The sequence below is a fragment of the Ursus americanus genome, chromosome 6, assembly GCF_024610735.1.
Source record: "Ursus americanus isolate L20-20 chromosome 6, mUrsAme1.1.p, whole genome shotgun sequence".
Lineage (NCBI taxonomy): Eukaryota > Metazoa > Chordata > Mammalia > Carnivora > Ursidae > Ursus > Ursus americanus.
The window spans coordinates 25,497,098-25,523,908 of record NC_142132.1 but is presented as its reverse complement, the minus strand read 5'-3'; the positions used below and the strand labels follow the sequence as shown (position 1 = coordinate 25,523,908).

Here is a 26,811-nt window from a genome sequence, read left to right as displayed (position 1 = left end):
GATCTGGCTCTGCTGTCAAACTAGTTACTTGGCCATAGGAGGATTGTGTGTCCACTTTGGTTCACTTTCCCCGTCTGTAAAAGAAGGGTGTTGAACTTGGTATACCCTACGTTCCCTGCCAGGCTGGGGAACAGATTCGTGGAGCTAGAATCTGGAGAGGTCACAGTGCTTTTAAAATGGTTTGAATTCATTGCCCGCGTTTATAAATCAGAAGATTTTACATAAAATGTGAATTTCTGACTTCCCTTGGCCACACAAGCCCTGCATTTCTGCCCGGTTGCCATGGCCAGAGTGTAAAGGCTTCCCCTTCAGCCAGAGTCTGCCCCCTTCGTCTGCTTGCCGCCATCCCTGTCCCGCCCACTTTACTGACCCCTGTAGCTTTTGAGTTTGTGGCCTGTTTTAGGACTAGGATGAGCACATTTTCAACAAAGCTACAGGTGAGGGCTTTTTCCCCATGATCGTTCAAACGATGGCAGATCTATGGCTTAATCTAGGAATCTGACTTATATATTTAATTCATTACAAGCAGAAGCCAAGAAGGGCACGTGGAGCTCCACAGGGATCCTCGCAGGAGGGAACCAGGGGGCCGGGTCTGCTTATGGTAATTTGACATATAACTCAGAGCCTAATTGTGTCAGGTGAGGTGGTCTGGACAGTTTATTCTCTGTTCCCAGAGTTAACAAGCTTCCGTCACGTAACTTTCTTTGTGAATATTAAATGGACATCCCCTGGACGGCCAGACCTCAAAATGTCAAGTTGCTGGGGAGGAACGGTTTGCACAGCAAGGGCAGAGGGATTCATGGGGCTTCTGGGCTTAGTAGTTAATCTTTTATTAACTGTCCTTATTTTCTTTTTCTTATTAACCTTATTATTTCTTTCGTTTGGATCTAACTAGGGAAATGTTGCGAGGGAGGTATTTTTATTTTGCTTCTAAATAATGGAAGAGGAGCCCATAAAGCTGAGGTAGCCCTTGAAAAAGGGTGATTTCCCGAGATAATGAGGAAGATTCATTGTGGATATAAACCATGCCAAATGCCCCAAGTTGTGTCTTCACTGAAAATAACTTCCTTTTACCTCTTTCGCAATGCTGATTTTTCTAAATTTACACAAGAGAAAACCGAGGCTGAGGATATTTAAATGACTTGCACAATGGGAGTAGAGCCTAAAAAGTGTTGGAACCGACACTAGAAGTAGGTCTAGGATAATACTGTTGTATTCTAGGGTCTGTCCTGGCTCTCCTTTTGGGATTTCCCAAATTAAAAAATATAGCAATGAAAAAGGGACAATGATTACTATAAAAGTAAGAAGAGTGGTTCCATCTGGGCTGGAGGAGAGGGGTGCGATCTAGAAGGGATCTAGAGGGTCTTTCTCAACTAGGGGGTGGTTCCTTTTATTACAAGGTGAACATGATCTTTGCCTGGGACTGTCCCAGTTGAAGCCTAAAACTAGGCTAATTATTAATAGTACCTTTTTCACTCTCGAACAGGTTCTGTTTGGGACGATAAGTTCTGTGGCCAGCGACCTTACATGGATGTTTTATGCGCTTCTATGTACGTTTATTGTATGTCAGCATCTTTTTAGAAGTTTGAAAATGTATCAGAAAGTCTCACCTATGATCAAGAATCATGGCCAGCCAAACTCATGTTTGCTCTAACATTCATAACGACCGCACGAACCCCAGCGGCGGTAGCTGTGATTCAGGTGTGGACTTCCAGAACAGAGGGTGTGGAGTCCCATTTTCTAGGGACTCCTGTGGCACAAGATAGTTTTATCTGTTGTTTTGTTTTTGTCCTACGTGTGGCTGGAGAAATGGTGTATCCTTTAGATCTAATTGAGAAGGTCAGTCAAGATAACAGATGAGAAAGTGCTTTGTAAACCGTGAAGGTTTTTTTCTCCTTGGATGGCAGGAGTTTCCTAAATTCCTACACTGGCAGGGCCCCAGCATCGCTACTGGGGCTGTCAGTTAATCTTCCTGTAACACAGCTCTTCCTCTTAGAACTTTTTATAGCTCTGAGTGCCTACAGAATGAAATCTAAATCTCTAAACCTGGCGTTCAATCCACCACAAACTGGCCCGATCAACCTTCCAGCATTATTCTTGCTGTTCCTCTTCATGGGCTTTAGAACCAAGTTCGACAGCGTGGTGTTCCAAAAATGCTGCTCCCTTTGCCGCCTCACTTCACACTTTTCTCTCCGTTAGAATGCCTTTCCCTCTTTCTTCTCTCTCAGTCCCTTTGTCAGGGACTCAACAGTCATGTCTCCCACCCTCCCCGACCCTCCAGTTCATATGTTGATGCCCTAACCCTTATCTGTGGCTGTGTTTGGAGATGGGGCCTCTAAAGACGTAATCAGAGTTAAATGAAGTCATAAAGATGGGGCACTGAGCTAATAGGATTCGTGTCCTTATAAGAGATACCAGGGAGCTCATTCTCTCTCTCCACATTCAAACTCAGAGGAAAGGCCATGTGAGGACAAAGAGGCCATCTGAAAGCCAAGAAGAGAAACCAACTCTATGTGACCTTGGTCTGGGACTTCTGGTTTCCAGAACAGTGAGAAGACACATTTCTCTGTTTAAGCCACCTGGTCTGTAATATTTTGTTACGGCAGCCTGCGCACACGAAGATACCTTTCTCGGACTAGCTCTTACGAGGGCATATCTAAAAACCTATCTATTTTTCAAGGACCAACTCAAAGACCATGAAGTCTCAATTCTCGTACTTTATTTGTACTTCTTTTTAAGACATTTCGTGTTCTATCCTGCATATGCCATTATGTAGCAAATGTTTCTTAGCCTTTTTACTGGTAAGATTTTGAGGTAACCTCTGATTTAGTAATATCGCTCCACAATGCAGAGTACAGTGTCCGGAACTTATTAGATATACAATATATACTGAGTGCGTGAGTGAATGAATGAGTAAAAGAGAAACAAATAGATGGGGTAAGAAGTAAAATATAAAAATTTAGTTAAAATTTAAAAAGGAAACAGAATTGAGATGTATTAATAAATGGGGAAAATAAGTCTTTAGTGATGTTTAAAATAAAACAAATAGGTGTCTCAGAGGAACTAAAAATAAGAGCAGAATTTTTTTCCACTGCGGTCTGGCATATTATTTGTCTATACATGGCGGGGGGGGGTCTGACTTTGTGGAGTAGATTTCTTGCTCCAGCTTCAAAGGATGTGGAAAAAAGACCATGGGAATGAGCTCAGCTGGTATGGGAAAATTGGCATTTTATGACCGGAGTCATAATCATAAATTCCATTATCAGACCCATGCCGGTCTGAATCTCACAGGAGGGCTCAGAATTGGACATTCAGGATCTGTTCTTCCCCCTGAACTCCCATTCCTACTTACCAGCCTCCTGTCAGTCTTTCTTATCAACTGCCTCTTCCTCACTCCCCAAATGTGGTTTTAAAATTTAGATCTTTGATGATATTCACATGGGTCAACATTTAAAAATTATGGAAATGAAAAGTTTCCCCCAAATCATGACCTGGGTTGAGTGTTTTAGCCACAATGATAAGGATAATCAAGCTCAGAACCTTTCTTACACGTTTGTCCAAGACGGAGCTGGAGGCTGGAACCAAGATGGAACTGCACTGAGAAAGACCATCCTAAAAGAAATTTTAGAAAATCCTGCAGGTGCAGGCCTGGCAGTCAGGAGGACAGGGGTCCTGGAGCAGGGCCAACAGTGGACTTCTAGCCCAGAAACACCTTTCTCTGAGTAGTCCAGGTCAAGGGGGCAGGCAGGAGAGGAAGGAAGTGGGTGACTGTGCAGAGCACAGGAGACCTCTTGGGGTTGCCCCATAGAAGGGTCGGGAGGGCCAGGCTCCCCAGGAAAAGGGCAATGGTGGTGTAGGGTGCTGCGTGGCTCCTAAGGCCCCATTGTGGAGGGACCCAGAGCCTTTGGTGGGGGTGGGCAGGGCAGTTGGAGTTTCCCTTGCACCCACCTCAGTGCCTTACTGGAGACTCAGGATTCCCAGCTATGAGCCAAGGAGCTTGGGCTCATATCAAGGGAGGAAGATTTCTCCCAACTTCATCAAAAAGCTGCTTTTTTCTTTCTCTTCCTCCGCCAGTGGCTATATCCAGAAAATATCTGGAAAAGGAGGGAAATAAAGCCTGAAGAAAGCTTCTCCTCTAGAGAAGGTAAATGGCATAGCTGATTTGACGCGATTCCTTCTGGTTTTGGCCCCGCTGTTGTGACAAGTTCTCATCCGAACTAAAAGACTCCTGCGTATTTAAACAAGTGAACAATGTTGCTTCAAGGGGAATAGAGTCCATTCTCGGGAAAGTCTGGGTAACTCCAGTATTTGCCCAGTTCCTGTTTTTCCTCAGAAGACCTAGTGCTTTGGCGCGATGAAAACCTTGCTGAAGCACTAATCTTGAATACTTTTCTAAAACCAGGCGATTTTCTGGGGGCAAGAAAAAGCTTCTCTCTCAAATTAGATCTTTGTGTTGAAGAACAAAATACGTAGAGAGCTATTTGGTGCTTAAATTGCAATCTGTAAGAAAATCCAACTCAAAACGACTTTTAGGTCTAGATGGAGTGATTTCCCAAATCCTGGAATCCACACCCATGGGAGCTGATCCTTTGCAGCTGAGAGCATGGAATAGTCACTCTTCCCCTTCTGTAGCCAGTGAAGGATTCTGGCAAGAGAGGGCTAGGTAGGGAAGGTGTTTGCTGGGAAGTTCTGGCTTTACCTGAATGACTTGTTTAAGGTCAAAGTCAGAACCTACCCAGGATTAGACCCACTTAGCCATCTCAGGACTTTTGTCACCCTTTTTGGAGGTGAAATATTATTGGAATTCAATATTATCAGAATTATCAGAATTCAAAGTTTTATTGTATTTGTTTTCCTCCAGATTTAAAAAGAGATCCCTAGAAGCAAGCGTTGCCCTTGTCCTCTATTCATACAGATGGACAGACTGGGAAGCCCCTAAAAGTCACGAAAAGCCTGCACCAGCAGTCCCTCACTAAACAGGGGTGACATTTTGAGCCGACAAGCCTCCAAACTCAAAGGAAGAGCCTTCTTTCTGAGGAAAATTTACTGGGCTTAGGTGTCTAGATTGTTCTGTGTCTTGTGTTTACATGAAGATTATGACCCCCCCCCCATCCTGGCACCTCTCAGGATAAGCATCACTTAGTGATCCCTGTGTGAATTTGAGCTTGATTTGCTTTTTATTTTTATTTTTTTTGGAGGGGGGGAGCAGGGAGACAGGGCGAGAGGGAATCCCAAGCAGGCTCCAGGCCCAGCGCGTGAGCCCGAGTCGAGGTTTGATCTCCCTGAGATCATGACCTGAGCCGAAATCAAGAGTCAGATGCTTAACTGACAGAGCCACCCAGGCGCCCCTGAACTTGGTTAATTTTATATTGTAAGTTGTCCCAGTGGGTCCTTCCTTACACGTTGGCTATGAAGTCTTGAATTTCTAACTTGTTTCTAAACTGCTGAGCGCTACACTTTCTTGACCGTTCTAGCTTTCTCTGCAATGCACAGGAAATATCTGCACGTTTGGCCAGCTCTCCCCCACCCCCCTTCTCCACACTTACTTTGAAAGTGTACATTCAGCATTTGTGAGCCTTTAATGGTGTTTCCTCTCGGCTCCCTTAAACACACTTGAACTCACACTTCTTAAGAAGTTTAAAGTTTCATTTTCAATCAGCTGACGTAGAAGGACCATATCTATCTTTAACCTTTGTCAGATATCCCTAAAAATCTCAACTTTTTTTGCTTCTAAACTTTGATAACGCTATTTTTATAAATGCATGCCAAGTTTGTGTATTGGGTTTTTTTCATCTGAACTTATTTTTCAAATATAGAGGATTGGGGGTAGGGGATGGATTGCCAGCGACTGAAGGGCTAGAAAATAGAGTCAGGGACATTAGTTGAAAAGAATCAGAATAAAAATTCTTTCATTTCTTTAACAGTCTACAATTTTTCTTTTCAACATCTGTTGTTCTAGGTCCTGGTGATACAGCGGTGAACAAAACAGACAAAACCCTTGTCCTCACGAAGTTCAAGCCCTAGTGGAAGGAGACAGATAATAAACAAAATTAAGGACAATAAAGCAGAGATGGAGTGTAGGGAGTGTTTGTAAGTTTAAAAAAAGGTGGCTTTCGGGGCGCCTGGGTGGCACAGTCAGGTGGAGAGTCCAACTCTTGGTTTCGGCTCAGGTGGTGATCTCAGGGTCTTGAGATCGAGCCCCAAGACAAGCCCCACGTCGGGCTCTGCGGATCTGTGAGGAGTCTACTTCAGATTCTCTCTCTCTCTCTCCCTCTGCCCCTCCCGCTCGTGCTCTCTCTCTCAAATAAATATATAAATCTTAAAAAAAAAAAAAAGGCCTTTGGGCAGTCTTGGAGGGGGACTGATGGGTTGCGCTGACATCTGGGGGAAGAGAGTCCCAGGGACAGGAAACAAATGGCAAGTATATAGCCTCCTCTGGGAACCTCCCTGAAGTGAATGAGCAAGGGCTAGGAGAAACTGGCTGGAGCAGCAGGCCATGGGGTCAGAGAAACAAGGGGCGCAGCACAGCCTTCCAAGCCTTGTGGGTTATTGTAGGGACTGTGGCTTTTACCGTGATGAAATGGGAAGTGGGATGAGGATTTCAAACAAAGGAGCAACAGGATTTGACTTAACAAGACCACTCTGGCTGCTGGGCTGAGAAGGGAAAGAGGCAGGTGTGGAAGAGGAAGAAACTGTTAGGAGGCCATTGCTATCACCCCTACCAGAAATTAATCCGAAACGTCTGACTGGTTTACAAAAAGGAAAGAAAATGTGCTTGCAGAATACAAGAAAGAAAGAAAGAAAGAAAGAAAGAAAGAAAGAAAGAAAGAAAGAAAGAAAGAAAGAAAGAAAGAAAGAAAAGAAAAGAAAGAAAAGAAAGAAAGAAAGAAAGAAAGAAAGAAAGAAAGAAAGAGAAGAAAGAAATTAGCAGTTATGTTTTGGCTGTTTAAGTTGCAACAAAAAGACCAATTTGGCAGTTACTTTACTACAGTGCCTTCTCCAGACACAGTGGTTTGGGGGCCCTGGGGAGCTAGTCTTCAGGACTTTTTTTCTCCTGAATTTTAAGTTTTCTTTTTAATTTTTTATTAGGTAATCTCTATGCCCAACTTGGGGCTTGAACTCACAACCCCAAGATCAAGAGTCACATGCTCTATCAGCTGAGCCAACCAGGCACCCTCAGGATTTTTTTCTCCTGAGCAACCCATGGACCTACCCCTGTTTGGTCAGTGTGATTAAGAAGCCTTGAGTGCTGGGGCGGCTCAGTTGGTTGAGTATCGGAAGCTTGATCTTGGCTCAGGTCGCGATCTCAGAGTTGTGAGACTGAGCCCAGCATGGGACTCTGTGCTCAGTGCAGTCTCCTTGTCCCTCTCCCTCTGCTCCTCCCCCTGCTCTCTCTCTTAAATGAATGAATGAATGAATGAATGAATGAATGAATGAATGAATAAAATCTTTAAAAAAACAACAACAAGAAGAAGAAGCCTTATTAGTCTCTTAGGATGTCTTCCCCCTGCCATTTCCCAAACTTGCCTGGCTTCCTGGTGGAGATACAGATTCCTGGGTCCTTCCCCTTCAGTAAACATGGAATGGGGCCCAGAGATATATACTTCCAGCAAGAATGTGAGGGAAATTGTCTTTTTAAATTATTTTATTTATTTAAATTATTTTATTATTTTTTTTAGAGAGAGTGTGAGTGGGGGTGGGGAGGGGATAAGGGAAAGGGAGAGAGAAAATCTCAAGCAGACTCCACGCCCAGCACAGAGCCCAACTTGGGGTTCCATCTCGTGGCCCTGAGATTATGACCTGAGCCAAAATCAAGAGTTGGATGCTTAGCCGACTGATCGACCCAGGTGCCGCTTTTTAAAAATTATTGGGGTAAAATTGGCATGTAACATTATGTAAGTTTCAGATGTACAATGTTAAATTTGATATTTATAGGGTGCACAAAGTAATCACCACCATAAATGTAGTTACCATCAGCACCATACGAGGGAGTGCTTTCACCCATTTTGCCCAACCCTGACCCCTCCTGTCTCTGGTAACCATCAGTCTGTTCTCTGTATGTATGAGTTTGTTTTTGTTTTGCTTGTTCATTTTGTTTTTTAAATTCCACATATAAGTGAAATCATACTGTATCTTTCTTTGTCCTGTGACTTATTTCACTTAGTATAATACCCTCAACATTTATCTAAGTTGTTGCAAACGGCAAGATTGCCTTCTTTTTTTATGACTGAGTACTATTCCATTGTATTTCCATATCTTGGCTATTGTAAATAACACTTTTATGAATATAGGGGTGTGTATATCTTTTCAAATTAATGTTTTTGTATTCTTTGGCTAAATACCCAGAAGATGAATAGTTGGATCATATGGTAATTCTATTTTTGATTTTTTTGAGGAATCTTCATACTGTCTTCCATGGTGTCTGCCCCAAGTTGATTCCCACTAATAGTATCGGAGGGTTCTGTCCTCCACACCCTAACACTTGTTATTTCTGTCTTTTTGGTAATAGCCATTGTAACAGGTGTGAGGTGATATTTCATTGTGGTTTTGATTTGCATTCCTCTGATGATTAGTGATGTCAAACATCTTTTCACGTGCCTGTTGGCCATCTGTATGTCTTCTTTGGAAAAAATGTCTATTAAATCATCTGCCCATTTTTTAATTGGGTTGTTTGTTTTTTGGTTGTTGAGTTGTGTGAGTTCTTTTTGTGTTTTGGATACTAAAGCCCTATCAGATATGTGATCTGCAAATATCTTCTTTCACCGAGTAGGTCCTTTTTGTTTTGTTGGTTTCCTTCACTGTGCCAAAGCTTTTTAGTTTGTTGCAGTCCCATTTGTTTATTTTTGCTTTTGTTTACCTTGCCTTTGGAGTCAGATCCAAAACTTTAAAAAAAAATCACAAAACCAACGTCAAAGACCTTGCCATCTTTTCTTCTCAGAATTCCATGGTTTCAGATCTTACATTCGTCTTTAACCCATTTTGAGTTAATTTTTATGTATGGTGTAAGATAGTGGTTTAGTTTCATTCATTTGTATGTAGCTGTCTTGTTTTCCCAACACCATTCATTGAAGATACTGTCCTTTCCCCCTTGTATACTCATGGCTCCTTTGTCCTAAAATCAACTAAGCATGTATGTGTGGGTTTATTTCTGGGCTCTCTATTCCATCCCATTGACCTACGTGCCTTTTTCATGCCAATACCATATTGTTTTGATTACTATAGCTTTGTGGTATAGGGGGGAGGATTCCTGACTTGTAAGGTGGGGAAACTGCTTCACTATAACCTCCCCACCTCTGGAACAGCTTTTGGGGTTTGCAGACCTGAAAAGCATTGCAGGGTGCCCACGTAGCCAGCAGGTGGCGCCACGTGACCACAAGCTGCGGAGTGAGCGCCTCCCATAGGGAGAAGTGAGGCTCCAGAAGCAGCCGGTCGCTAGGTGCAGAGGCCACCGAGCCGCCGCTTATCCCCGGTAGAGCGGCGGGGACAAGTAGAGGTGGGTGGCGCAGCCGGTATCCCGGCTTTTCAGGCAAATGTGCATCTTAAGACCTCCCTAGTCGGCTTTTTGGACTCCTGGGTCAGCCCTCTCCGTACGAACACTGAGCACCGCGGGAGCTGGCAATGCGGTGCAGCGAAAACGGACCGCCTAGCGCCCCAGGACATTAGTCCAACACTGCCTACCCAGGTGCGGGAATCTACTACCGAGGCCCCTCAGGAGCGCCAGACCCACAGACGGCCCCTTTTCATTGGTAACTGGACTGGAGGCCCCGCCCCCTTTCGTACAGCTCTCATCTGTGACTGGCTCTCGGGCCCCAGCTAGCCACACCTCCTCCCCTCGCACATACACAAGAGTCACGCGCCTTTCAGTTGGAAACTTGGCGTGCTGAGGGGGACGGTGGCCTTCATCGCCCCACCCACCTACTTTGCTATTGGTCAGCCGCTCCGCTCATGACCACGCCCCCATTCCAGCCCCCTGGCTGGGAGGGCGGGCACCCGCGCGTGATTGGCTGGTCCGCCTGCCTCTCGCAGGAGCGGCTGGCGCTTCTCCCTCCCTCTAAACCCTCCCGCGAATCTCCAGGTTCCTCAGCTAGCCGAGGCCGAGTCAGTGTCAGTCAGGGAGCCGGACTGCCGAACAGTGTGTGCGGACGCTCCGCTGCAGTCTTGCCCAGGGGCCCGTGCCTGCGCTCGCGCCGCCGGGTGGGAAGGATGAAGCCGCAGCTGGAGCAGCCACCCTATGATTGGCTGTGGCGCTTGTGAACCCGAAGTAAAGATGGCGGGCGGGCAGGCAGCCGCCGCACTGCCCACTTGGAAGATGGCGGCGCGCCGCAGCCTCAGCGCCCGCGGCCGGGGGGTCCTGCAGGCAGCGGCGGGGCGGCTGCTGCCGCTGCTACTGCTGAGCTGCTGCTGCGGCGCGGGCGGCTGCGCAGCAGCGGGCGAGAACGAGGAGACGGTGATCATCGGGTTGCGGCTGGAGGACACGAACGACGTGTCGTTCATGGAAGGGGGGGCGCTGCGGGTGAGCGAGCGGACCCGGGTCAAGCTGCGGGTGTATGGGCAGAACATCAACAACGAGACGTGGTCCCGCATCGCCTTCACGGAGCATGAGCGGCGGCGCCACAGCCCGGGAGAGCGCGGGCTGGGGGGCCCCGCGCCGCCAGAGCCGGACAGCGGCCCCCAGCGCTGCGGCATCCGCACCTCAGATATCATCATCTTGCCCCACATCATTCTCAACCGCCGTACATCGGGCATCATTGAGATCGAGATCAAACCGCTGCGCAAGATGGAGAAGAGCAAGTCCTATTACCTGTGCACATCGCTCTCCACGCCAGCCCTGGGTGCCGGCGGCCCGGGGTCCGCGGGTGGCGCCGTCGGGGGCAAGGGCGGCTCCGGGGTGGCCGGGCTCCCTCCGCCCCCGTGGGCCGAGACCACCTGGATTTATCACGACGGCGAGGACACCAAGATGATTGTGGGCGAGGAGAAGAAGTTCCTGCTGCCCTTCTGGCTGCAGGTGATCTTCATTTCTCTGCTCCTGTGCCTGTCGGGCATGTTCAGCGGCCTCAACCTGGGGCTGATGGCCCTGGACCCGATGGAGCTGCGCATCGTGCAGAACTGCGGCACGGAGAAGGAGAAGAATTATGCCAAGCGCATCGAGCCCGTGCGCAGGCAGGGCAACTACCTGCTGTGCTCGCTGCTGCTGGGCAACGTGCTGGTCAACACCACGCTCACCATCCTGCTCGACGACATCGCCGGCTCAGGCCTCGTGGCGGTGGTGGTCTCCACCATCGGCATCGTCATCTTTGGGGAAATCGTGCCCCAGGCCATCTGCTCCCGGCACGGCCTGGCTGTAGGGGCCAACACCATCTTCCTCACCAAGTTTTTCATGATGATGACCTTCCCCGCTTCTTACCCGGTTAGCAAGCTGCTGGACTGCGTCCTGGGCCAGGAGATAGGCACTGTCTATAACCGGGAAAAACTGCTGGAGATGCTCCGGGTCACCGACCCCTACAACGACCTCGTTAAGGAGGAGCTGAACATCATCCAAGGGGCGCTGGAGCTCCGCACCAAGACAGTGGAGGACGTGATGACTCCGCTCCGGGACTGCTTCATGATCACCGGCGAAGCCATTCTGGACTTCAACACCATGTCGGAGATCATGGAGAGCGGCTACACCCGTATTCCAGTATTTGAGGGGGAGCGCTCCAACATCGTGGACCTCCTCTTTGTCAAAGACTTGGCCTTCGTGGATCCAGATGACTGTACTCCCCTGAAAACGATCACTAAATTTTATAACCACCCCTTGCACTTTGTTTTCAATGACACCAAGTTGGACGCTATGCTGGAAGAATTTAAGAAAGGTGGGAAATTTTGGTATCTTTCATTGGCTTGCTCTTTCTCTCTCCATCCTCCTCCCTACTTGAGCCCTCTACCCTCAGACCAACCCCCCAAGGCGAGTTGACCGGAATTTCTCCTCTCTCTTAATTGCAAAGTTGAAAGGGTGGCGTGGATTTGGGGATGGATTGAACTAGTAAGCGCTTCTAGGTTTTTTTTTTTTTTTTTTTAAACACAAGGCTAACGTCACTGGCTTTTTCGCATTTCAAAAAGCAGGCGTTCTATTTTCCGTGCGTGATACTGCCAGCCCCCTGGTCGTGAGGGGTCTGCTGCATTCATTGTCCCAGTTCTGAGTGGGTGGGTGCAAATAGGGGCCAGCTAGTGCCATGCTGTGACATCTGACTGAGATGTACTCATCTCCGGCGTTTGGAAAACATTTAAATAGTTTTTCTAAACCCAGTACAATCCTTTTCCTCCTTAAACATTCACTGACATTTCAGAGATTGGAAGTGCATTTTCAGTAGCTCTGTTCCTGGTTGTCAGGCCACCTGTGGGGCAGATTGAGGTCTGCCTTTGAGGACAGGGGATGGGTTAAGCCAAATATCACCAAAAGGATTCACTCATTCGGATGTGACTTGCCTAAGCTAGAAAAGGGTTTACTGTTGTTGTTGTTGTTTTTTTTTTTAAAGCAAAGTTAGTTATTAATGTATGACTTGGAAAGACTAGAGGTGAGTTCACCTTTTATGAGGCTATCTTGTCTAGCTTTCTTCACTATTTGTTTTTATTTACTTGACAAATAAAATTTCCCAAACCAAGTGTGGTTTTGGCAGAAATCTTAGATGTTTAACAATGGGATGACGCCCTCTATTGTGGTTTATTTATTTCTTGAGTTTTTCTGGTTTATAAGTGTTCTTTTTGACCTTGATCACGTGGTATATTAAGTTGAAGTGTGTCTTCAAGTCAGAGCTCACTGTTCTGGGGAGTTTGAACAGGGAAGAGACGGGCAGAGTCTGATGTGCTCACCTTTCTTGCATGGTGGTATTTTTTGTTTGTTTTACCATGTAACAAACAGGCAAATAGCTACTCATGCTATTATTACTGGAATTCTGTCTTTAAAAAAGTTGCCAGTTAATAGTGTTGCCATTTGAAAGCCAGGGGCCGCTGAGCTGTTTCATTGCTATGGTGCTAGCGCAGGTATGTGTATGTAACCTTTAATGACTTGGTAGTTCTCAAAACTAAGTTTTCCTTCGTCAAATAGAATTTTGAGCACTCAAGAGTGGTGTCTCCACTGAAAAAGGCTGTGTGTAAGTGGTGACAGCTCCCCGGACGTGGTGATCGGAACATCCCCACAGAGCGTGTGGTTGCCCTAATTCCATTCTCCTGGCTGAATGGTGTCCTCTCTGGAACAGGATCACATTGCAGTAATTTTCAGATAAAGGAATAGAGCAGAATGTGCTTCAGAGATTGGTATTTTGCATTTAAAAGCGGAAGGAGATTCTTCTGGATTCTTAAACAGTAAAAAGAAAATGTCCATTATCTCTGGGTGACGGAGCTTCGTTTGGGGGTGTCATTATCCTTGCACTGCTAAGCTGTTAATTAGAGCATCTGACCAATCTCTTCTTTCATTTTGCAGTAATATCTCTAGTACAGAAAGATACCTCGCAGTGCTTGAAAATGCCTCTGAAATATTTTCTTTCTGTTGCTAGGTTTTGCAACATTGAGACAGATAATTTAATCCATGATTTTTTTATTCAGAATTTTCGCCTATCTCCTGATGGATTGAAACACTAGTGCGTCCTCCCTGCTGAATGAAGCCTTTTCTTCACTTCCGTATCTTTTTTTCTTGGAGACTTTAGCTCTTCACCTTACAGCTCATCAATCTTGCCCCTACCTCAAAATTTCAAAATTGACATCATTTTGAAACTTGTCTTTGGTTGTCCTTGAACAATGTTCCTATGTATTTTCTGTGGTTTATTTTCGGGAGGGACTTTTTCTCCCCAGCGTTACCTCTCACATTACCTTTAGATAACTGAGTCCCTAATATTTTCCCATGAATTTTTGAAAAATAATAATGCACAGGACTTTATTTTTGGAGATAGTGCAAGTTAAAGGTACACTCAAGTTAGTGGCATGGATGGAAGAGCAGGCAAAAATGGTTGCAAATGGGAAGTTTCAGCCATCATCTTAAAAGGATAGAGTGGGTGTTTGTTACTTAAACTGTAAGAACCATTGATTTTTCACCTTCCCTTTCTTGATCTTGTTTTTGATGAGTTTGGCCACTTTAACCTTACTAACAGCTGTGTTAGTTCTTTCTTCCCTGTGAGTTAAACTATTTCACCAGATATTGTTTTCTTTATTTTCTAATTCAATTTGAAGTACTGTGAACAGTCAACCTTTATTGTTTTTTCTCTATTGAAGAATGGTGTGTGGGATGGTATGAAGACTTTTTCTTCCTCTCTTTCCTTCCTTCTCCTAATCATAACTCCCTTTGTTAGATCATTAATCCAGATCTCATTGAAGATCGCCCTTCCCAACTAAGAGTGTCTGCCTTGAAGTCTTTTCTGTACAGAGCTGAACATCATCAGCGTGAGTCACGCTTTCCTACCGAGGGGAAAGGTTCGCAATGGGAAAAGAAATGAAAAGCTACCTTTATATAAGTATATGTGAATGTCTTTTTCCCACGGATTAGAACTTTTTGCCTGGCTACTTGGAAACTCAGCTTTCCTTGAGGTTAGAAGACAGTCACTGTACTCATTTTACAGTTAGCTTATTACCGATTGTGCCAGGCATGGGGCTGAATGCTGTGCACGAATCACCTTGTTTACATCTCATCATGGCCAAGCAAAGCATTTTCTGCACTTTCAACTGAGGGAATTGAGGCTCAGGTTACATGATCTGTTCAAGGTCATACAGTAATTTGTTGATTTGGGGTTTTAACTCCGGTCCACGTGACAGCCAAACGGGGCTCTTAACTGCTCTGGGCTTAACCATGGCGCTGGCCCCCTTGATTCTGATCGTACCCTTCTGGTTTGAGTGAGTGTGAAGTCTGGTCTTTTGTCAAGACGTTGCTTCAGAGCTTGTTGGGCAGCAGTCACAGAAATGTCTTTAAACATATAGATGGCTTTACACCCAGTGCTTCTGTGATGTTGTACCTAACAGTTGGTTTCCCCACTTTTGCCATGAGAACAAATCAGTTTTTGGGCCTGGGTGATCCTAAATCTAAAGAATTCTATTTCCATGCCACGCATCAAGTTTCATTTTGAAAATGTTTTATACTAACATTATAATGTACTAGTGTGCTGATTTAATGAAATACTTTACAGCTGGTTTTCTAATAGCTAAAACACGGGGTAATGGTTCACTCTTGTTTTTTATCTGTCCTGTTGCAAGGATGACTCAAATTCAGTTTTGTGTTTTAATCTCGATTTTATTTGCATTTTTGTTGCCCCCTGTATAGTGATTGCTAATGAATGCCCTTTACAGCTCTGCCCCTCTGTGCTCCATGCAATCGTTCTCTTTTTCTTTTGTTACTTTTGTAGTTACTTACAAATCTAAATAAGAGAATAAAAGTAAACCCCAGTAGGAGACTTTGAGGCTTCTAGAAGAACTGTCTTGAAGCAAAATTGTGGAGAGGTAGGAAAGCCAAATTGAAGGTTGCTACGTTTGTATGCAGAAAGGACACCAGAGGTTCTCCTTGGACCTGACAAAACCTTCGTTATAAAACATCGTGGACTCTTGGCCACCCAGTTGACTCTACTGGGGTTGAATTTGAAGAATTAGTAACCAGTTATCGTTGTTCTGTTTTGTTTTTTTCTTTTCGCTTTGTAACAATGGCATTCCAGCTTGCAGTGTGTGCAGTTCTGTAGTGGCTAGGGACTTAGCCAGGCTCTTTTCTAGCTTTTCCTTAACTAGGAACAGGTAGGATCACCAGATCATGTTCCTTGAGGGAAGAGAGCAACGTGTAGTTTTCACTTAAAACATTAGGCGTACAATTCTCTCTTCCTAGAACACAAGTCTTTCCATATCCATGTGCTGTGAGTTTAATGTCGAAAACTTCTTTCCTCACCAAATAAAGTGTTCCACTTGCCTAGAATCTAGAAGGATGTTTTTTTTGGTGTTTAAAGGCATGGATGATGGTGGGGATGGATGGGTGGATATATTTGCTTCTGTGATCAGTATGTTTAGTAACTTTGTACAGTAACAGTGTTACACTGGTGTAATTTTGTATGTTTTTAGATCATCGCTATGAAATACCCAGCTGGTGTAGAATCAGGGGTGGAAGGCAGGCAGCTTGAGGATCATCTCCAGTGTTTGCAGAACTTACCAGATGATAAGAACTACTTGGGTCACTTACGAAGAATAAGGTCCTAGGCTTCACGCAGAGGTGTCCTGAAGCAGAATCTAGGGAAGGAGCCTTGGGACACATATTGTTAACAGTTACTCTACAGTTAGGTGAGTTTAGAAAACGTTGGTCAATAAGGAAAGTAAACCCTGAGAAGGAGAGAAAGTTAAGTGACTAACCCACCTAGTCAGTAACATCCGAGTCCCTTTTTCCAGACTGGAGTTCTTTCCACTCCATCAAGCAGGCCTCCTGGTCCCAAATTGGAGGTAATTCTGGTCAGAGTTAAAGGTATCTTTGTCATTGGAAAAGCAAATATTCAGGTTTGCCATTGGTTTTGGCCCTGTGATTTTCATGTCGGTATTTTTGACATCCCAGAGTCAAGCCGTTGTTGACGGGCACTTTGTTACACAGAAAATAAGTCTGAACATGGGAGCTCATTTTATTTTGGCTTATTGCTTTGATTGAGTTTTTTACTCCACTGAGGTCAGACTACGAGGGTATTTTTAGGAAACGGGTCCTGAGATTGTCTGAAGTCTTAGTAGTTAAGTATGTGTCTTTTGAGTTAACTTGTTTTGGATATCCATGAATGATGTGTTTTCCCTTTGATTGTGTCTTCTATGAGAGTAATGAACATTGGATTTGAGACTTAGGGTGAAACTTCTTTGGCTTTTTAAATTTTTGTTCACAGTACAGGTTGGTAAATTTTCCATTAAAATATTCATCAAAGCATTTGAAGTATGTGCCCCATTCATGCATCTGTCTGTCCTATGTGTTCCCCCCCCTTTTAAAAAAATAATATAAGTTAAATTCTTACCGAGAATCATGCCTGATTTGGGAGGTTGTTTGTGATAATAGGACCAAGGAAGCTTGAGCATAGCTTTTTAGGTCAGGAGACACCATAGTTGAATACTGGCTCTGACTTGGTATGGTTTGGATGAAACAGGGAAGGACCTCGTTCTGCTTTTCTCTTGGTTTTTGTGGGGATTACACACTACCAGCCTCTCCCCACAAAGGGCCCAGAATTATTTAAATTTTGAAACATTCCAAACTCTGGGAGGGACCAGTTAATTTTAATTACTAGCAAATCTAAACACAATTTAAAATATCATTGACCAGGAAAACCCACAAAATAGACTGAGCCAACATAATATTTATAGTTTTATTTGTTCTTGAAATACTAAGGCTTTAAAAAACAAATCTCTGGACTCCAATTAGATATTAACTTTGGTTCTGTATAAAACAGTATATTTCTTTCTAAGGGGCCCTATCTTCTAAACACATATATTTAACTGGTAGTGAACTTCAATTCCAGTAAGCTTTGCTGGGAATATAAAGAACGTTTATTAAACTAAATACATGGAAATGGACGACTGGGGTTGCATACAGCTTCTTTTAGTATTCTCTTTTCACCTGCTTTTTCTCAGGACACAAATCAGAAAGCCCCAATCCTACCAACGTTGAAAAAGAGAGACACACTAAGTGCGCCTGGCTGGCTCAGTCGCTAGAGTGTGTGGCTGTTGATCTTGGGGTTGTGAGTTCTAGCCCACCTCAGGTGTAGAGATTACTTTAAAAAAAAATTTTTGTTGTTGTTGTTGTTTAGGTGGTTTTATTAAATCACGGGGACAGGACCTGTGGGGGGAAGAAAGGGCTATCTAATCTTTTTTTTTTTTTTTTTGAGATTTATTTATTTTTAGAGAGAGAAAGAGAGCGAGGGGGAGGGGCAGAAGGCAAGGGAGAGAGAATCCCAAGTAGACTCCACGCTGAGTGCAGAGCCCGACTCGGGGCTGGATCCCACCACCCCCAAGACCACGACCTGAGCTGAAACCAAAAGTCAGAGGCTCAACCTACTCTACTTACCAGGTGCCCCACCCCTCCACCCCCCAAAAAATAAAATCTTAAAAAAAGAAAAAGAGACACTAAGAAGCATTCTTTCTTTCAACATCACAGACACTGGCCACTCCGGAATGTTTACACGGGGAATGTAGGGGTAGCACCCTGGCCGGGGTTGCTAGGGAACCTGTAACAATCACCCGCGGTACGTGATCTGCATGAGGTCGGCTTAGTGGCTGATGGAGATGATGGGGGTGCCGACTACTCCCCCTCATTTTACCTTAGTGCTGCCGCTGACTGTAAGTACTGCTGTAATGATTGGGAGTGCTTATTTCTTCAGACTTCACCACCCCCTTGCTGTCAGACCGAGGCGGGACTATTTATTTGAATTTACATCCTGTGGAGAGGATACCACTTGCTAATGCAAAGGTTAAGAACAGTGTCCCCTTCCTAGATCTACTTTGGACAAGTAACTTACTCTCATTAAGTCTGTTTTTTTCCATGGTAAAATGGGATGTTTTCTGACTCCTAGGGTACTTAGTAAGAATTAACGTGGTAATGAATGTAAAAATGCTTCTAATAGTACCTGGCATTTAGTGCTCAGTGAACCATTATTTTCGTCATGATGATGCTGTAGGCTCCTCATCTTCTTGGTCTTTCTCTGGACTAGGTGTTGCTAGTCAAGAGACACCTTGAGCCGTGTCAGCTCATAGTTTACGGATGGCAGAAGCTTGAAAGTGGATGTTTTTTCTTTTATGGTGATTGAATTCCAGCCTCTGTTACTTTTCTCACAGTTGCTGTTAACTTGACAAGATAGCCACATGCATACATACTTTGAAGGAAAACAGAATTACACGTTCTACCCTTCTTAGAGTAAGAACACTGAATTAGAAAATCATTCTGGCTGGTATCAAAAAGACAAGAAATAACAAAAGTTGGTGAGGATGTGCAGAGAAGTGAACCCATGTGCACTGTTGGTGGGATGGTAAATTGGGTGGCCACTGTGGAAAGGAGTATGAAGCTTCTTCAAAAAATTTAAAATAGAAATGCCATATGATCCACTAATTCCACTAGTGGGTATTTACCCAAAGAAAATGAAAACACAAATTTGAAAAGATATAAGCACCCTGTGTTTATTGTAGCATTATTTACAATGGCAGATTATGGAAGCAGCCGAAGTGGCGATTGATAGGTCAGTGGGTAAAGAAGATCTGGTGTGTGTGCGTGTGTGTGTGTGTGTTTAATGTGTATATATATATATAAAAAATATATGCAATGGAATATTACTCAGCCATAAAAAAGGATGAAATCTTGCCATTTGCAGCAGCATGGGTGGATTTAGAGGGTATAATGCTGAGTGAAATAAGTCAGAGAAAGAAAAATGCCATATGATTTCGCTTATATGTGGATTCTAAAAAACAAAGCAAATGAACAAAACAAAAAAGCAGGAATAGACCCATAAATACAGAGCACAAACTGGTGGTTGCCAGAGGGGAGGGGCTGGGAGGGTGAGCAAAATGGGTGAAGGGGAGTGGGAGGTACAGGCTTCCAGTTATGGGATGAATAAGTCACAGGGATGATTGGTACCACCTAGGGAATAGAGTCAATGGTACTGTAATGTGGTATGGTGACAGGTGGTAGCTACACTGTGGTGAGCACAGCATAATGTGTAGAGTTGTGAAATCACTATGGTGTACACCTGAAACGAATGTAATGTGTGTCAACTATACTTTAGTAATAATAATAATAATAATAATAATTATAATAATAATAATAAAAATCTTCAATCTCTTTGACTAAGGGACTAAAAAAGACTACAAAGTTTAAGAGAAATAGAGTAAGTGCTCATGGATTTTGGAAGTCTAAAAGGAAGATCTCACATTGCTTTGAAAATATCTTTTAACATTGATTGTATCAAAAGCATAAAAAATGGTAATATCTAATATAGCAAATTTTTGTTGCTTATAGCAATGTAAATTTGTAATACTTTTGGAAGGCAACCAGGAGTCATTAAAATGTCCTACCCTTTGGGTTAATAATCTCCCCCCCACCCCGGAAATCTTAATTCAGTGGTATAATTCAAGAGAAGAAAAAAGCTCCATTGGCTTTTCATATTGCATATATATTGCAACATTATCTATAAATAGTGAAAATTCAGAAATAAATAACACTTCAAGGCAGGGCATGGAAGGGAGGGAGTTAAGAAAAATATACACGTCCGCTAATTATAACCATTTAATGATAATGTTGAAGGCAATAAGGCAGTATGGGAAAATTTAGACTGATTATTTTGCATGGATTATAGGCATGCAAAAATATTCAGTGCATGGACTGAAGGGGAACATGGAAATGAGGAAAGTAGTTGATGTGTTAGGATAGGGTGATCATAGCCAGTCTTTGCAAAAAATCTTTTTGTTAACTTTGTACAATAACATACTAAGGAAAAATTTAGGTCTGCTGAGAACATTATGAATCCTTATCCTAGGGAAACTAACCTTTGCTCGTATTAGGGAGATCGTATTATTCCATTTCTCCGTAGGGACATTTTACCGCTGAAACAAATGGTTCCTTTAAAAAATTTTAAAGTTGAAATAATAATTCACATATCATACAACTTGGTGGTTTTCAGTGTATTCATAAGGTTGTGCAACCATTACTACTGTCTACTTCCAGAACATTTTCATTACTTCAGAAAGAAACCCTGTACCTATTGGCAGCTACTCTTCATTCCCCACTCCCCACAGTCCCTGGAAACCATTAATGTGGCCCTTTGTGTCTGGCTTCTTTCACTTAGCATAATGTTTTCAAGGTTCATCCATGTTGTAGAGTGTATCAGTATTTAATTCCTTTTTATAGTCAAATAATATTCCATTTTATGGATCTATATATGTATACCACATTTTGTTTATCTATTTATCAGTTGTTGAACATTTAGGCTACTCCTACTTTTTGGCAATTACAATTAATGTTGCTATGAATATTGGTATACGTGTTTTTATAGACATATATTTTCAATTCTTTTGTGTATATACATAGGAGTAAGATTGCTGGGTCATATGCTAACTCAATTTTCAGCTGTTTGAGAAACTGCCAAACTGTTTTCCAGTCTCTGCACCATTTTACATTCCTACCAACAATGTATTAGGGTTCCAATTTCTCCATATTTTTGCCAACTTTTTTTACTGTACTTTAAAACAAATATTTTTTATTATTATAGTCATCCGGTAGGTGTGAAATGGTATCTCATTGTGGTTTTGATTTATATTGCCCTGATGTCTAATGGTGTTGGGCATCTCTTCATGTGCTTATTGGCCCTTTGCATATCTTCAGATCCTTTGCCCATTTTTATTTTTTATTTTTGTTTTTTAAAAATATTTTATTTATTTATTTGACAGAGAGAGAGAGACAGCCAGTGAGAGAGGGAACACAAGCAGGGGGAGTGGGAGAGGAAGAAGCAGGCTCCTAGTGGAGGAGCCTGATGTGGGGCTCGATCCCAGAAAACTGGGATCACGCCCTGAGCCGAAGGCAGACGCTTAAGGACTGCACCACCCAGGCGCCCCCTTTTGCCCATTTTTAAGTTGGATTATTTGTCTTTTTATTATTGTAAGAATTCTTTTTTTTTTTAAGATTTTATTTATTTTAGAGAGAGCACGGGAGAGAGAGTGCACATGCATGAGCCAGGGGAGGGGCAGAGGGAAAGAATTTCAAGCAGACTCCCTGCTGAGCATGGAGACCAACATGGGGCTTGATCTCAGGACACTGAGATCTTGACTTGGGCAGAAATCAAGAGTCAGATGCTTAGCCGACTAAGCCACCCAGATGCCCTTGACTTGAAAGAATTCTTTATGTATTCTGGATACTGTATCACATATGCTTATCAGATATATGATTTGCAAATATTTTCTCTCATTCTGAGTTGTCTTTTCATTTTCTTTAAATCAGAAAAGTTTTTAATTTTGATGAAGTGCAATTTATCCCTTTTTTTTCTTTTGGTTTTTTTTTTTGTCTTCATTGTCATATCTAAGAAACCATTGCCTAATCCGAGGTCGCAAAGATTTATGCCTCTATTTTCTTCTAAGATTTTCATAGTTTTAGCTCTTATATCTAGACTTTTAACCAATTTTGAGTTAATTTTTGAATATGGTGTGAGGTAGGGATCCAACTTACTCTTTATGTGCATTGATATCAAGTAGTTCCAGCATTTCTTGAAAAGACTGTTCTTTCTTCATTGAATTGTCTTAGCATCCTTGTCACAAGTCAATTGATCATAAATGTGAAGATTGATTTCTGGACTCTATAAATTCTGTTTCACTGATCTGTATGCCTTCCTTATGCCGGCGACACACTGTTCTGGTTCTTGCAGCTTTGTAGTAAGTTTAGAAATTGGGGAGTATGAGTTCTCCAATTTTGTTCTTCTTTTCCATAATAGTTTTGATTGTCAGGATCCCTTACATTTCCATATGAATTTTTCATGATCTTGTGCATTTCTGCAAAAAGGCAGTTGGAATATTGATAGAGATTGCATTGAATCTGTAGATCAATTTGGGGAGTATTGCAATGTCAACAATATTAAATCTTCCATCCATGAATATGGGATGTCTTTCCATTTATTTAGGTCTTCTTTAATTTCCTTTAGCAATGTTTTGTGCATTTGCAATCTTTTTTTTTAAACAAAATGCTTAGGAATAAATTTAATTTTTTTGATGCTATTATAAATGAAATTGTTTTATTTATTTCATTTCAGGATTATTCATTGCTAATATATATAATTCGTTTTTGATCTTGTGTCCTGCAACTTTGCTGAACTCATTTATTAGCTAACAAATTGTTCTTAAAATGTAAAAGTAGGGTGCCTGGGTGGCTCAGTCAGTTAAGCATCTGACTCTTGGTTTCAGCTCAGGTCATGATTTTAGGGTCCTGAGATGGAGCACTGTATTGGGCTCCATGCTCAGTGGGGAGTCTGCTTAAGATTCTCTTTTTGCCTCTGCCTTTGCCGCTCTTCCCTGCACATGCTCTCTCTCTCTCCCTAAAATAAGTAAGTCTTTTAAAAATTATATAAAAGTGCTTTTAAAAAACATGTGAGTGTTTTGGGGTTATTTGACGTTTGTTTCATTTGGTTGTAGTGAATTTTATATTTTCCATAAAAAAATTTAGTCATTTTTGCTTGCCACTTTCCTATGTATACAGTGAAGAACCTTCTATTGTTACTGACAACGTCATTCTTTGGGAAGTTTGATAAGAAAGAGTAAATTTTCTATTTCAGGTTAGGTTAAAAAAAAAAAAAAAAGGACTGCATGAAATGTGTCAAAGAGACCAAAAATACAGTTGGCTGGAGCTTGGGAGTTTAAAAGTTAATCTTTCTAATATTTAGAGTGGCTTTGTATCAGATTTGGGATTTGGGCTAGGAGATGAGCACAGAAAGACTGTTTTTGTTCGCTTTATATCTAAGGGGCTTTGTAGTGCCTTTCTTTTCCAGGCCATTTTACCAAGGGTTTCCTTCGGGTCATTTTTAGAGACTAGGGAAAATCCTGGCATGTAGTCACTCTGCATTTCCTCCTGCCATCATCAGTATCGTCCTTGAGGTTTTGGGGTACCAGGTAACCAGAAGAAACAAAATGAAACTCTCTGTTCTTTTCTTTCTTTCTTTTTTTTTTTTTTAAATAGGTGCTGGGGGTGGAGTGAAGGGCTGGTAATCTGAGAGGGAGACTGTTCTCCCATGCTAGCAAAGACAGACTGAGGGCATCATCTGATCTTTATGGGAGTGTGCAAAGCCTCAGGTTTTCCATTTGCCCATCTGCAATCATAAAAACAATGTGCTGACTCAACTGGGAGCCTCTGCAGAATGGCATCTGGGGCTTAGGCAGTCCTGAGAATCATGCGAGAGATGGAAATATTTGAGCAGGTTTGAAGAGGTAACATTGAAAACACCTATAACAGGACAGCACAGTCTCTCATCTCCTTCAGCATTTGTTTCCTTTAGTCACTGGTGGAACTCCTTGATTCAGTGTGTGGCAGGAATAATTTGGTCTCGGCGAGTTGATTTCTGAGCAGAGATATTTTTCTTGCAACAGTGGTTATTAAACTCCAGGGGCATAGGATTGGTTGTGGGGGGGGGTGAGGTTCTGCTGGAAGCAAGTCATTTCAGTAAAATATTTTTATAATCATCATGTGTGGGCCATATGCTTAGGCTTTCTTTCCTTAAACTTTTTGTTTCCTTGTTCCTGTATACATACATTTACCTGCAAAGACTAGACGAACACTTGCCAAAATGTTAACTAACAATGACTATGATGGTGGATTTTAAGGGAGGAAGAACATTTTTCTGTGTTGCTTCCCTTTGTTTTAAGCATGTATTTTGTAATGTTTTGGGGAAATAAAATCTGTTAAAATGTTATTAAAAGTAAATTTTGTGACTTGAACCACTGATGTAGGTATTAAGTGATACTCAGTATATTTGGGTGAAATTCATGCATAGGAAAATTTGTCATAATGTAATCATGCTGTCATTTGTGCCATTTATCCCCCATCAGAATCCTTAGCCTTTGGGTGAAAGATGAATAGCATTTTAAAGCTCAGAAGATGTGTGTGTGTGTGTGTGTGTGTGTGTGTGTGTGTGTGTGTATGCTCGTGCACATGTGCATGCCAGCAGCTTGGTAAAATTAACTTTGTGTCACATTTGTTTTCAAAGCATGTTATTAGGTGACAAAATATAGTTTGTTTAGGTTTGTGTCTGGACTGCCTGGAATGAAGCTGTTTGATACTTACTTGGTTGCCCTTATTAAATCAAAGATTGGTGAAGTAGTTCAGTTATAGCTAGATTTGTGCTTTGGGCATAAAGCTATAATCTCAAAACACTTCTCATTTGGAGATTGATTCTGAAAACTGATGCATCCTTTTATCTGTAGAAATCATCACCGTGAATTCAGAGATGATCATTAAAAGGAGACAAAAAAATAAAAAGAATGTTTTGGAAGCACTCATGCTTGAAGCTCAGTGGTTTCCAGTCTTACACATTTTGCTAAAATAAAAAGACATTTTAACTTTGATGAGGATCAAGGTTTTGTTTAGTTTTGTTTTCGTTTTGATTATACTTCTATAAAATTGAGCACCTATTATACATCATTTATCCCAGACAGATAAAAGATGTGATTTTCTTTCTTTTTCTGAATGTATACAGGAACTTTATAGAATAAGTTAGCTGTCATTTAGGTGTCTTTCCTAAAGTCTGTTTTTATTTTATTATTATTTTATTTATTTATTTATTGAAGAATTTATTTTATTTATTTATTTTTAAGATTTTATTTATTTATTTGACAGAGAGAGACAGGCAGCGAGACAGGGAACACAAGCAGGGGGAGTGGGAGAGGAAGAAGCAGGCTCCCAGCGGAGGAGCCTGATGTGGGACTCGATCCTAGAACGCCGGGATCACGCCCTGAGCCGAAGGCAGTCGCTGAAGGACTGAGCCACCCAGGCGCCCCTGAAGAATTTATTTTTAAGTGATCTCTGTACCCAGCATGGGGCTTGAGCTCACAACCCCAAGATCAAGAGGCACATCCTCTTCCAACTGAGCCAGCCGGGCATCCCCTAAAGTCTGTTTTTATTACATTTAATATTTATTTAATTTGGGGCGCCTGGGTGGCGCAGTCGTTAAGCGTCTGCCTTCGGCTCAGGGCGTGATCCCGACGTTCTGGGATCGAGCCCCACATCAGGCTCCTCCGCTAGGAGCCTGCTTCTTCCTCTCCCACTCCCCCTGCTTGTGTTCCCTCTCTCGCTGGCTGTCTCTGTCAAATAAATAAATAAAATCTTTAAAAAAATTATTTAATTTAATTAGGATTTTATTTATTTATTAGAGAGAGAGAGTGTGTGAGTGAGGGGAGGATCAGAGGGAGAGAGAGAAGCAGACTCCCCTCTGAGCAAAGAGCCCCACTCCAGGCTCAATCCCAGGACCCTAAGATCATAACCTGAGCTGAAGGCAGATATTAACCTACTAAGCCACCCAGGAGCCCCTAATTTAATTTAATTTAATTTACTTTTTAAAATATTTATTTATTTATTTAAGAGAGAGGGTGAGTGCATGAGGGAGAGAGGCAGAGGAAGAGGGAAAGAGAATCTCAAGCAGACCCCCTTCCTCCACTGAGTGGGGAGCCTGATGTGGGGCTCGATCCCATGACCCTGAGATCATGACCTGAGCCAAAATCACAGAAATCAAGAGTCGGACACTCAACCGACTGAGCCACCCAGGTGACCCTGAAGTCTGTTTTTTACAAGACACAAAATAATGATGATGGATTTTGCTTATACACCTTTTACCCAGCTGCCCAAGAAAACGAAGCATTTTAGGAAGAGAAATTGATGTTTGCTTTACTTACAAGCAGTATTGCTCTTAAGTAGTCCCATGCGTATTAGACAAATCTGTTATTTACTCAGTTCCTTGGTGTTTACAATTATGAAACATTTTGGTAGGGTTCCTCTGCAGTGAAGCTCTTCGCTTGACGTGGAACTTCCAGCCAGCATTTAAGCACTAGCCTCTTAAGTATGAATGGACAGCCAGACATCTCTGGATGTTTGAGGAGAGCCTCCAGTAGTTTGACAGTGAGACTAAATAAACAGAAAAAAGAACCTTAATTGACTTAAGCTGGTTTAGCTCACATTAGCTAAAATCCAGCAAACCGGCAGTTATTACTATGGGTATTACTTTCTTGGTGACCTCGTAAGGCCACTTACCAAACCAGCAATTAGTAGCAAATGTGAAGATTTGCTGCCTCTGTGTGTGCAGTATAGGTAGGATCTTCCTGTGTTCATTCAGCCCACGT

The 26,811-nt window shown here is 42.7% G+C and overlaps 2 protein-coding genes across 8 annotated transcripts in view; both read left to right on the top strand.

The window, feature by feature from the left end:
• The window catches only part of AS3MT (arsenite methyltransferase), a 32,391-nt gene extending 23,729 nt beyond the window's left edge, over positions 1-8,662 (top strand). For 2 of the 6 annotated variants that reach the window (XM_045803013.2, XM_045803009.2), the window contains exon 11: positions 1,487-4,068. In XM_045803013.2, the coding sequence (XP_045658969.2) occupies positions 1,487-1,654 (168 nt within the window). In that variant the 3' untranslated portion in view covers positions 1,655-4,068. The other 4 variants (XR_015724737.1, XM_045803011.2, XM_045803010.2 and 1 more) reach the window with 4 other exon arrangements.
• A 1,373-nt stretch (positions 8,663-10,035) lies between these two features.
• The window catches only part of CNNM2 (cyclin and CBS domain divalent metal cation transport mediator 2), a 142,447-nt gene continuing 125,671 nt past the window's right edge, over positions 10,036-26,811 (top strand). Inside the window, exon 1 of one of the 2 annotated variants that reach the window (XM_045803018.2) lies at positions 10,036-11,852. In XM_045803018.2, coding sequence (XP_045658974.1) covers positions 10,232-11,852 — 1,621 coding nt within the window. In that variant the 5' untranslated portion in view covers positions 10,036-10,231. The remainder of the gene's footprint in view (positions 11,853-26,811) is intronic. The other variant, XM_087862744.1, reaches the window with a different exon arrangement.